General features: G+C 41.3%; 1 protein-coding gene across 3 annotated transcripts; it reads left to right on the top strand.

Moving 5' to 3' along the window:
- Window positions 1-6: 6 nt before the first annotated feature.
- Window positions 7-9,336, top strand: oat (ornithine aminotransferase). Of its 3 annotated transcripts, none has more exons than XM_030400157.1 (10): window positions 7-105; window positions 3,511-3,740; window positions 3,831-4,055; window positions 4,153-4,248; window positions 4,575-4,702; window positions 5,504-5,626; window positions 6,934-7,062; window positions 7,232-7,345; window positions 7,561-7,705; window positions 8,220-9,336. In XM_030400157.1, exons 2-10 carry the CDS (start codon window positions 3,527-3,529, stop codon window positions 8,378-8,380), a joined length of 1,335 nt encoding a protein of 444 aa, XP_030256017.1. In that variant the 5' UTR covers window positions 7-105; window positions 3,511-3,526; the 3' UTR covers window positions 8,381-9,336. The 3 variants fall into 3 exon arrangements, with proteins under 3 accessions (XP_030256017.1, XP_030256015.1, XP_030256016.1); XM_030400155.1 differs by having other exon boundaries at window positions 16-143; XM_030400156.1 differs by having other exon boundaries at window positions 24-112.
- The last annotated feature ends 3,482 nt before the right edge of the window (window positions 9,337-12,818 follow it).

The following is a 12,818-nucleotide window of genomic DNA, read 5'->3' as shown; positions in this document are numbered from 1 at the left end:
CGCGACGTCACGGTCGGTACCATCCCACGCCAGCCTGTCACACACGCACCAGCCGTCCGCCTCAAGCTTCAGACAGGTCCGGCTGAGCATCACCATCACCGCTACGTGAGAGGTTTAAACTTCGCTTTTTCTGCTTCGTTCTGGTACTGTTTGACTTTCCTCTAATTGTCTCCTCTCTTCTGTTTGCTTGATAATTTACTGCCGGCTAAAGAAAAAAACAAACAAACAAACCAAAAAACCCCCACAAAAAAAACCTGACAGCCGGAATGTGCTAACATTAGCTAACTAGCTAGCTGTTACGTTACCGACAAAATGAGTTGTTAGCGTCGATCTTGAAATACTCTTCGGACGAACTAAATTACTCAGGGTTCGAGTTACGCTGAGCTCCTGTGAGGTAGGGTATGCGCTCCCATTAAAGCAGTAAAATAACAGATCTGTGTGGTTCTCTAATACATTACTAACAACTGTCATTTTTATAGATATAAATAGTCATCCTCGTGAATGACAGTAACAGTAACCACTGTCACAACTATTTCTTATTTAAACTGTTATATAACTGTTTTTGTGATCTGTCTTACGCAGTTGTATCAAAAGGTAACGTTAGCTATGTGCGTGATTGTGAGAGTCCTTAAAATGGATCACAAAGAGAAGGGATGAATGTCACTGGTAACAGCATTATCCCAGACTCCCTTACAAATCGAGTGGTTTTAAGAGTTGTCGCTTCGCGAGGAGAAGCTCGATTAACGTTGTGTAACAACTGTGACGGGTTTTAACTCAGTGGCGCCTTCTTGTAAATTCGGCATTGAGTACAATACATTGGGGTGTTTCTCTTCTCGTAAAAAGTGTCAGTTTGTTCGCAACATCGCTGAAAAAAAAACCCTGTTACTTCTTCATCGGACTCCCATAGAAAAAAGCTTAACTTTGAAACCTGTTGCGTCAGGAGAAACTGTATAAACGTTCTGAAACGCTGTCTACAACACATTCGTAACTATTTGGGCCTACTAGTTCATTCGGCAAACGTAAGACATGACGAAAGTTATTCCCTTGTGTAAAGATATATATTAGTTTGTTGTAACGATGTAGGCGTGGCGGGGCGCGACGCGTTTGTTTTCAGCCACTGTATGCGCTATTATCCAAATTATCTTATCTCCGTCCTAACGTTGGTTGGAGTAACCTAGCTTAGAGATTCGCACAAAAGCTCATGGTATAACACAAACCCTGGCTTTATTTATGTCCTTATGTTGTTTATTTGTGTAATGTGACCAGTCACTGTCATCATTATTTATGTAGAACAAGTTTCAAGCCATGATAGTAAAATGTTATTATATAATATTCAGTGGTTTAGGAGAGCTCAGTAATTCTCAAAGGCTATGAATTGATAGTATCCCATACTTGAGTTCTTTATTTAGCTCCTGGCTGTAATGTAGGTGGGTGTGTAGTGGAGGCAGCTCCCCATCGACCTATCATCTCTCAAGAGCAGGTTTAGTGGTCACTGGACACTACACCGTGCCACTGATCCACTGTCCTTGGTGTAACCCAGTCCAGGTGCTGTCTCTATTTGCTGTGTGTGTTTATTCACCCTGCAAGGTTATTGATTATCCCAAGACATGCTCTGGTTGTCACATTTTTTTCAGGTAACACTTTTACAGGACAAGTAACAGGTTCAAATCTCCAGGGAAGCAGATAGAAATTAGATGATACATAACTCATTTGAAATAACAGTGTATATCTGGTTTCTAACTCCTGCAGATCAGTTGAAGTTGACCTTTTAACCAGTTACGTTCTCTGCAATTCCAGCAGATCAGTCCAACGTTGGAATAGTTTTCCAAAATGTCGATTATCTTAAATGTGCACTACATAATTTGGGGGAAACCCTTCCAGCTTGAAAAACTGCTCTGGAGACCTTATTGTCCTCTGCTGACGGTTTGTTTATTCAGTATGAAAAGAAGAATATCTGACTATGTATTATTACCGTATAAGTATTAAGAATTTAACCTGGCACATCCTTGCGTCATAGCATAATGTGCGTCATCTCAAAACCCATCAAGGACCTCTTATTCAAGGCCACCTTCTGAGTCAACATTTAGATTGGCCTGTCACGCTATCTACTCTTGTTGGGGAATATGTTGTCCCAGGAATATTTGTAATGAACAATATTATTGTCGTTTTGAGACTATTTTGTGGCATTGATACAATGCATGAGTATTCTTTCAAAGAGAAATTAACCTTTAATTCTGAAGGATATTCAGACATTGGAAGAGTGTGAAACAAATATTTTCCCAACATCAGCAATAAGGATCTAGGTCATACATGTGTCCTGATTAGTCAATAAGATATTTACGATGATATGAGGAAGGTGTGTCACAACATCGCCAACACTTCCAATTTGCACTACCATCTCTCTGACCACCATTCAGCTCAGTTGCCGAACAGTCCCTTATTTTTAAAAAAAAGGATGTTTATTAAAAAAAACTATGAACCCCTCACCTCTAATCCTATCTCTTATTTTGATGATTTTTAAGGTAATATTGTGAATAGCAATTATGGTAGCCAGGATAAATGTTCGTATTGTCCCATGCTTAATTCCAAACACGGTCAGCAGCAAGAAAAGTTGTGCACGATACAGTACTAGATAACCACGAAGGAGAAGTTCACTTTTATTTGGACCAGACAGAGAGGTCTGGGTCATCACAGTCGAGTTGCCATGCTGCCGTGGGATTAACTTTTGTGAACCTCATACCGAGCTATTGTGTTGAAGGTGAAAGAGAAGCGTTGTTCAGCAGACCTGTAAAGCCTACAGTATGTGCTCTGTGGAATCTCACGTAGCAGTGTATTAGCCGCAGTGAAGTTTGGTTTCTGCCATCACATGTTTCATCACTGCCAATGATAGGAACAAGAGTTACAAGTTTGTGTATTGTTGTTATTACAGTTGTTGGTTTTTTGTTACTATATTAATTTTTAATGTTAAAATGACTTTGATTTAACTTTTGGTTATTGTATCATATATACGGGGTATATATTGAGGAGATTTATTTAGATTGCTGTTCCTCTTTAAAAGTTGCTCTATGAAGTTTTGGGAAGAATCTTTAAACAGAGGAGAAAGCGTAAACAGACAAACTGTCTTCGTTTTGATGACTGAATAAAGGCATTTCATACTGTTTTACTTTGTTTATATTTGGTGGACCCTGCCACCTTTCTGGCTTCAAATGCTTGTTCTGGAGAACCTATTTTCTTCTAACAGCTTGTTTATTTCATTATGGAAAAGATAAATATTTCTTAGTTTGGATTTTCTTTGGACTCATTAATATTGTACTAAGCAAAGAAAGTTTGAAAATACATAGTGCACCTTTGACTTTAACCCCAAATTATTTATATGATTGACCAAAACATTTAATTCTCCCATTTCAGAAGCTGAAACTGCTGTACCTTTCTCATCACTCTCAAAATGAGGCCATGGAAATGTAAACTAAAATGCCCTTTGGTAATATTCAGTCTCTATATCCGTCATAGACCCAGCAACAGAACCATGAAAGGAATGATTCTCCAGCTCAGCCGCAGCCTGAGCCGCACTGCGCCTGTCCTCCGCCGCAGCGTCCACTCTGGCACACGCCCGGCCTCCACCGCCGCCTCCAAACTGAGTGCTGACCGTCCGCTCAACTCGGAGGACATCTACGCCCGCGAGGACAAATATGGAGCGCACAACTACCATCCCCTGCCTGTGGCCTTAGAGAGAGGGGAGGGTGAGTTGGTTTTCCCTGAAATCTTACAAATCACCTCTGAATTATTTGTCGCGACTTTTCTAAGGGCTTGGTTTTCTACTTTCCTCTCAGGCATCTATCTGTGGGATGTGGAAGGCAACCGCTATTATGACTTCCTGAGTGCTTACAGTGCAGTGAACCAGGGCCACTGTCACCCAAAGATCATCGCTGCGCTCACTGCCCAGGCCTCCAGACTCACCCTGACTTCCAGAGCTTTCTACAACGATGTGCTGGGAGCCTATGAAGAATACATCACCAAAATGTTTGGCTATGACAAAGTCCTGCCAATGAACACAGGTATGGCAGGGAAACGCCCAAGGCTAACTGATTGAAACACCTCTAGATGTTATCGTGAACATGTTTGTTGACATTTATTTCTTTTGTTGCAAATCAGGAGTTGAAGGCGGTGAGACTGCTTGCAAGCTCGCTCGCAAGTGGGCCTACAATGTGAAGGGGGTTCCCAAAAACAAAGCCAAAATCATTTTTGCAGGTAAGTAACCATCTTGTGGGGGGCTTAATAGCACATGTCACCTTACTCAGTGTTGTATAAGAAAACTGGCACCAAAATTAAGTGTATATTTTTTGGATTATGTCATTAATGTTTTGTTCAGACTGGAATTTAGCAAAACTCGCCAGAGCACTAATGCTTTTGCACATCTGATGAGATTAGATTACTGCACTGATTCTTGTTTGCTTAATGCAGTAGGCTTAGATGACCAATTTTGGCATTAGCGTGCGCGCCAATCGACCACCATTAAGGTTGTAAACAGAGAACAATATGCTAAATATTCTATCTCTTTCTATTTTGTTGATTAGATGGAAACTTCTGGGGCCGCACCATGGCAGCCATCTCCAGCTCCACAGATCCCAGCAGTTACGATGGTTTCGGCCCCTTCATGCCAGGCTTCGAGCTCATCCCATACAATGACATCCCTGCACTGGAGGTACAGCTTTTTGGGTATCTTCAGACAGTCCAATATGTGGCACGTTTGTTTCAGTTGTTGAGAGACAGTACAGTGGAATGACATTTTTGAGTCTCATGATATCATAAGGAACTTTTTCTTCTTCTTCAGCCTCAGCCCAGCTGTTGGGAAAAAGTCTCAGTCACTGCACATGTGACTTTGAGCTGTTCTGTACAACAACACACTTAAAATACACGAAAGGAACGCGTTTTGGTTGGATGACTTAGTTGTTGTTGTTGTGCTGCATAGTAACACCGATGTCAGAGGCAGTAAAAGTTTCATCAGACATGCAGTCAGTGTTGGACGTGCTGCTGGAAAGATCCAACCTGACCTTAAAGTCTGCTGCCAAATTACCTAGCACTCACTGTGCTTCTTTCCTGGCAAGACCAAACCTGGAGGACAAACAAAAAAACACTTGAGCTGTTATGAAGGCTACTGCTTTTTTTTTTTTTTTTGTGAAGTCAAACGTTTTGCACTTTACACAGCCTTTTAGTTGAAGATTCATCTTGAAAAACATTATTATGAACCATCACGATTCAGAAAGTGTTTATTTCATAAAATCTTCTCGAATAAGCTGACTCGACACCATCATTGTTTACGTAAAGACAGGGACGAATGACCGACTGAAGTTGGATGTGTTTAGATATTGTTATCTTGGCAGCTGCTGCTTTTCTGTGTAAACATAAAAACCTAATGATTGACTGAAGTGGCATGTATTTATTGACAGTTTTCTTGGACACGGATAAAAATGTCTGACTCGTCTTTTTTTTTTTTTATCTCCAGAAAGCCCTTCAGGATCCAAATGTTGCAGCTTTCATGGTGGAGCCCATCCAGGGGGAAGCTGGGGTTGTGGTGCCTGACCAGGGCTACCTGACCAAAGTCAGAGAACTGTGCACTAAGTATAACGTGAGTCTCAAACACACAGATGTCATTTGCAGAGGTGGAAGCAACTGATTACAGACACTCAAATTACTGTTATTACTGTCAGTTTTCAAAGTCTGTAATTTAGCTTGTACTTAAATTTGCATTACACCATGTAATCTACTTAGTTACTGTAAACATCACAACTGAGCACTGAGTACATGAGAAGTAATAGTAACTTCTAAACCTTTCATCTGCATTTTCGTAGCCAGTTAGGCTACCGGATCACAAACAAGCCAATTAAAAAGCCTGACATATGGACAAATAAGCAAACAGAGGTGGAGAGGTGACCACTGAGCAGAACAGAGCAGGAGTCTATAGACATTTAGACTGAAGATTTGGCAAAAAAGAAACCTCTTTGCCATTTTTTTCCAATAATCAACTACTAAAGCCCTTAACTCTGAAGTCCTTTGTGGTAAACAGTTTGAAAATCGTCAAGCTGCTTCATGGTATGTGGGTGTACACCACATCGAACTAGAGATTAGACTTTGCAGTTTTTTTTTCATGCTGCCTGGAGGACAAGTGCATGTCATATCGTATCTCGTGGCTCTGTTTGCCCTGAATAGTATGTATTATACGCAAACAAACTGGACTCAGCTCTTTATTTTTCATAGGACTGCAATAATAGTTGAAGGCAAACTGCAGACTGGGCTGATATTAATTCTCATAGCCATTCAAACAAGTTTTATCTGGTACAAAGATACAAAGTGTTGTAGATGAGAGAAACGGTTTATGTCACTTAAATCAAGTGAAGAGCAGCCATGTTAAATTGTGTCACAAAAGATGAACAGTTCAATTCAGCTCAGCGATTGTTAGTATGGTATTCAGGCCAGTCCTCACACTTGAGAGGGCATGGACAGTTTTTGGAAAGGGTATCAAATTCCAACTGAAAAGCTCAACCCTAAGTCATTAACTGCAACAAATGGCCCAGCCGTGTTCAGGTATTTGTTCAACCTATACTTACCTGGGCTTTTTCCACTGAGAGTACCACCCTTTTTCAGATATGATAAAAGATTATTGTAGTTTTCGGAAAGTGAGATCCCTTATATTCCTGGTAAAAGAACTCTCCTTCCTCCACGTTGTGAGAATTTCCAAGTTTGCTTTGATAAAACACATACTGTGTTTAACTTTGTACAGCTATGTAGAGCATTGCACAACCCCTGAATGTATAGAGACGCACCTCGACTAGCTGAACAAACAATGTGGATACATGATATAATCTTTTTTTCCTTTTTTTTTCTTTGACTTGTAGATTCACAAGTTAAATCTAAGTGCTCGTGTGTTTTGTCCAGGTGCTGTGGATTGCTGATGAGGTGCAGACGGGCTTGGCGAGAACCGGCCGACGGCTGGCTGTGGATCACGAGGAAGTCCGTCCAGATGTGGTGATTCTGGGCAAAGCTCTCTCTGGAGGAGTTTACCCTGTAAGCATTTTTTTTTTTACTGACGTTACACTTCTTATCAACATTGACGATGTGTTTTGCAGACTTTACAGACTTTTGGAGTCCAGTCCTATTGCAGATGTGTACAGATCATTGTAGTTGTGCAACTTTAAACCTTAACCTGAAGTGATTTTGTGTTCACATGCGTCAGGTATCTGCAGTGCTGTGTGACGATGAGGTCATGCTGACCATCAAGCCTGGGGAGCACGGCTCCACGTATGGAGGCAACCCAGTGGCCTGTCAGGTTGCTATGGCTGCACTCGAGGTCTGTGATAAGAGCACTTATCTTTCCACTGTGTCTGACAACTCATCACTTTTTCTTGTTTTTGCCTTCGTTTTAATTGATTAAATGGAGCAAACATCCACTGCAGCATGCTCTGCAGTTACTTTCAGACAATTTAACATCAGAGGAACATCAGAGGAATAATATGTATTCAACGATGTCGCAAATTCTCCCCCTTAAACTCAAACTGTTTGCAGGTTTTGGAGGAGGAGAAGCTGGCAGAGAACGCTCAGAGGATGGGAGAGCTGCTGCGGTCTGAGCTGAACAAACTGCCCAAAGACATTGTGACAACTGTCAGAGGGAAGGGCCTCCTTAATGCGGTCGTCATCAAAGAGACAAAAGGTAAAAGTACCGAGATATTTCTAAAGCAGCAGACCTGTTTGTGATCATTATCTGGTAACTGAGGTATAAATAATTAGCTTTCATACAAAATAAATTGACGGAAGTTGGCATAAAAAAAACCCAAAAAAACCTGTAGTCTGAATGGTTTCAGACAGGTCAGTCAGTATCTACAAAAGGCTGCCTCTTTGTACTTAATAGCTGAGACTTGATTATGATGTCATTTGGTTTCTCCGGAGGCAGAATTTGTTCACATTCAATGAATTAGTGGCCAGAACAAAATGATCTAAAAGCCTAGACTACAGTGAGTCTTTGTGCCATTCTTCCTGGGGACAGAGATGCTCAAATGAACAAATTAAATATGTCAAATGTAATGAATTGGATTTTTGAGTGGATTTTTTCCCCTGAGGTAGCTTCACACTTGGCTTTTCTGCATGCAAGTAAAGGAAAAAAAAACCTCTTACTCTCATCTTGCAGTCACCTAATCTGACTCTCATCTCAAACTTTCCCCCTCCAGACTACGACGCCTGGAAGGTGTGCTTGCGCCTCCGCGACAACGGACTGCTGGCCAAGCCCACCCACGGTGACATCATCCGCCTGGCCCCTCCCCTCATCATCAAGGAAGACGAGCTGCGCGAATGCATCGACATCGTCCAGAGAACCATCATGTCTTTCTAGACTGAAACCATTCCACTAATTCGACAATGCACAGACAACCTGCAAACTGATAATCCACGTCGGGTGCAGCTACTGCATGGCCTGACTTAATAAGTCGCTCTAAATAGTTCATTAGTCGTTTTTATTTTCGTTTGTTTTTCAAAGATGTGATTTTCTTTGAAGGTGATCACTGTAGAAATGCAGTATTAAAGAGAATGTGTGGAGTGCGAGGCTACACTGAAGCTTTTGTACAGAAAAACCACTGTGAGGGAAAAAAAAGGTTACGTTAGGTTTCTCCTAAAATTGCAGCAGCTGCAATTTTGAAAAAAGGGTAAGTAAGTTTGACCAGTGAATCATACAGTCTAATCTTTAACATACTGTTTTATTTCAGAAACTAACTACTGCTGTCTGTAAACAATAACCTCGTGTAGCGATTCCTGTTACATAAGTAGCCGGCTAGTCTGGGTGTTTTTTGATATAAGAGCAGGGTTTCCGCACATCATTATGAAAAAAGGCTTGAAATATGAATATGGTTTTCATATTCCTGGGTTTGAAGGGATTGCATGAAAATGTCATAATTGCACCAAACAAATGATTATGTTTAGTTAAGAACATTTCAATTACAGTACAGTTAAAATCAAAACATTTTATGTAGGTTAAGTTATGATATGTGTTACTGTGGAAGACATACTCTATGTTGCTCATGGTGTTGTGTAACTTGGTAAGATTTATCTTAATAGGCAACATAACTGTATGATGATTAATGACTGTTGGGGGGACTCGTGCTGCTAGTTTCAGGCTGGTTTGGTTTTTAAGTATTTACAGTATCTGTACATTGTTTCCTTGAACTTTCTGATGAATGTTTCATCTGTAAAAATGAGAAACAAGCAATGTAAATATTGTCTTTTTGAAGGCAGTATCACCTTGAAGTTGTTACAGAATGCGTTGTTCTTCAAATAAATGAGTGCAGTCGTTCAGTCTGTGTGGAACAATGAATTTTATGTTGAAATTTGAAAGCTTTAGAGTTCTTTTAAAAAGAGCAGATACCTGTGTCAGGTTCAATAGGATCACAGAAGCCCCCCTTGCAACCAAATTAGCTCCGGTTCTTGAGTCGGTCACTCCTTCTGCCGGACACCCCGCAACAAAACCGTATCCATGTTCAATGTGGAAAAACACTCACATCCTTTCCCTGCTGTTCCAGTTCACACACTGAACCGCTCAGAGTTTACCAATGAAAATAAATACCCCTGATAGCAGAAATTTGGTTCCCAGCTGGAAACAAAAAGCAGCGCAGTTTTCTTTTCTTGACCTTAGAGCTACTACAAGGAGCTTTTTAAGTGACGATGAAACCGTCTCACAGTTTAATACTGATGCCTCTTTATGGTCTTCACAAGCAAACAGGACCATCAGCGAGAAGATTCACTATTTGTATTTAGTTTTGTGTTACGCTTGCCCCAGGGTCTGTGTGCAGACTGGAAAAGCCTGTGTTCCCAGGCAACGTTACAGTGATTTGTATATGGGCTAGGTAAAAATGAGGAGGAGGAGGAGATTTTTCTTTAGATAATTTTAGTTAATGAAGACTCTCAGATATTAAGGTCATGGTATTTCTGAGTGCTATATTGTTGACTTGTTTCAGGGGACTTAGGATTACATTGTACTGTAGGAGGGTGATAAGTAGCATCATAGTCCACCTCTTGTGTTAAACGATGGTCGTTCCAGTTTTACATAGACAGATTCTTTAACGCCGTCTGTCCTCTCTGGCCGAGATGTGTACATCTCTGTCCTCGAAGGAATGTCCCTTCTCTGTTTTTTCAAAACTAGATTTGTTTAGATAAACTTTATTTTTGGCATCCGGATAAATTCCAGAACAGGCCGAGGAACGGACCCTTGAGGTTTCGGCTTCGTCCCACTAAAAGCGCTCAGATGATGAATCTAACCTGTTACGAAACCGGATGCAGAGACATGCCTTGGTCTGCTTTGACGTCATTGTGTACCTAACAGGGGGAACACGCATGCAGACGTTTCCTGTGTCACAATGGGATATACTTCAAAGATGCAACACCAGATGGTGCTGTTCCCTAATTTAAATGAAACTAAGGCTTGGTGGTGAAATGAAGTAGTGTATTGAAGCACTTATGGAATGCAAATGTTGAAATTACATGAAGACATGCAGGGATAAAGACACTGAAGCTTCACCGCAGAAACATTAAAGATTTTCTGACAACTCTGGGTGTAAACACTGTCGAGGCTCCGAGGCACAACCTGGATGATCCGTCTTTGAACCCGTCTCGCCATCCTTCAGAGATTTGACATATCTGACACTTGTCATACCCTCGAGAGGAACTCGTGGATCTTGTGGAAACAACCTCAGGCTAGTGGACTCAGACAGTCTTAGGCTCTCTGTCCCCCCCCCTGAGTGCTGACCTTCAGGCAGCAGCACACACTGCACTCCCTTATTCTCTACACACTGCAGCAACATTAAACAGCAGCAGGTCGAGGCAGCAGTGTTAATAATACTGCAAAACCGGTCTGGAAGATTTAATCACTTGTATATGTTAGTGTCTGATAATTCAACATGATCTCGGGCGAATCGAGAGAGAAAAGGGGCAAATTTTGCGTTCAGAAAATTTTGACGTGAAATGAGGACCTGCTGGCAAACCCTCATTAAATCGTTGAGTACGACAAACTCAAACTGTGAGATCACTTCTCATTAGTCAGCGGTAATTAACGCAACCACATGGTCCCCCATTCTCTCATCCGCTGCTTATCTGAAACCAGGAAAAAAGTTTTTTTTTTTTTTTTGTGACAGACAGCCAGTACTTCATTGTCAAACAGATGTTTGAGAAAAAAAAAACATTGCATGCTGTTAAGGATCAATAAAATCCACTCTTAATTAGTTCAATGCTTTGCACTTTTAATGGTGGTTTTCCTGGCAAACTCCTCCCTGTGACGGCAATGTATTGAGGGGGACTTTTACTGGAGGCTGCAACCAACCATTCCTCCCTTCATCATCCATCAATCTGCTCACTACTTTCAGAATTAATTAGTTTTCCTGGTCTATAAAATGTCCAAAAGATTTGACAAAATTGCCCAATTGACGTCTACAAATTGCACTTGTCAGTCCAAAACACAAGAACTCTTCATCTTCTGTGGTATGACAAAAAAAAAGCTTAAACCGGCAAACTATTGACATTTTTGCCTTGAAAAAAATCAAAATAGTTCAAATTAATTGTCTTTTGACAAAACAATTAATCTAATAATTGTTGCATCTGTCGCCTTAAATGGGTCACAGTTACTGGCTTTCTCCAGTGCACCCAAAAATGAAAATTCAGTCCACGCCCTCGACGCTGATGGACAGGTTCTACAAAACACTTCTGGGGTTTCTTGGAAAAACAGCATTGCAGCATTCTCCTGCAACTGGAATGGATGGGGACTTGTTTTAAAATGTGAAAAAAAAAAGAAACACATGAAAATGACTCTATACAGCTTGTTAGGCGTGATCCAGAAGTCTCACACAGTGATATAATTTAAAAGATGTTATTTACACCCTTGAGGCGAAAGCTCATGCATGCACCCACTTCAGACAGGTTGAGCGCTAACGCTTTTAGCTTAGCAGCTACAGAAGATTTCCACTGAAAAATGGGTGTAAATAACATCTTATCAAATCGATTTAAGATCTCGGGCTTCCGTAGACCTGGATCACACAGGATGAGCTTCACTGAACCAATATATGTTGTTTTTCGGTTATTTGTTTACATTATAAAACAAGTCCCCATCCACTTCAGTTGTTCAGGAGAACGCTGCAACACTGTCTTGCTGCGAAGCTCCAGAAACGTTTTGCAGACAATGAAACTTCACCCGACTTTCCATCAGCTAAATAATGAGAATTACATTTTTGGGTGAACTGTTCCTTTAAGTTTGGTCCCCATCCACTGAAGAAGACCGTGAGATCCGAGTGAAAGCTCCTGAAAAGGCGAGTAAGCGGACCTTGAATTACGAATAAGCAACCTGCATTCAGACGCAGAAGTCCGTTTTTTTTTCCCTCTCCCTCTGAGCTTCACTGCAGTAGAACCATAAACTAACATCACATGTAAATAAATAAATAAATACACTTTCCACCACTGGTCGCAAGCTCTAACCTTCTCTAACCTTCAGGCCACCGGGAGCCTAATGATCAGATTTGTGTTTTATCTGTCGCGCTGTCAAAACAGGCCTTGTAGTTCAGGGCGAAGCCTTTCTATCTAGGACAGGTTATTATTTCATATGAGGCAGAGCGGAGAAATGAGCGAGGCCCAGAGTTTGCCTGTGAAATATGACTGGAATCCAGCCTGGCAGCAGGAACGAGGGTTATCGCTGGGTGACACCGAGAAACGCGCTTGTGGCCTGCGCACGCTTTTGATCCCACATTCTGCTCAGGGCCTGCATCCCACTCAGCCCCCGACGCGATACGAAGGCTGTA

The sequence above is a fragment of the Sparus aurata genome, chromosome 20 (genome assembly GCF_900880675.1).
Source record: "Sparus aurata chromosome 20, fSpaAur1.1, whole genome shotgun sequence".
In the NCBI taxonomy this organism is placed as follows: Eukaryota; Metazoa; Chordata; class Actinopteri; order Spariformes; family Sparidae; genus Sparus; species Sparus aurata.
Note: the sequence above shows the minus strand (reverse complement) of the source record. Positions and strands in the feature narration are given on the sequence as shown.

Bases quoted from the DNA above. Each gene is read 5' to 3' on its own strand.
- oat (XM_030400157.1), top strand. From the start codon at position 3,527: ATGAAAGGAATGATTCTCCAGCTCAGCCGCAGCCTGAGCCGCACTGCG. The intron at 3,741-3,830 runs GTGAGTTGGTTT...CTTTCCTCTCAG, and splicing joins GGCCTTAGAGAGAGGGGAGG to GCATCTATCTGTGGGATGTG. The intron at 7,063-7,231 runs GTAAGCATTTTT...CACATGCGTCAG, and splicing joins TCTCTGGAGGAGTTTACCCT to GTATCTGCAGTGCTGTGTGA.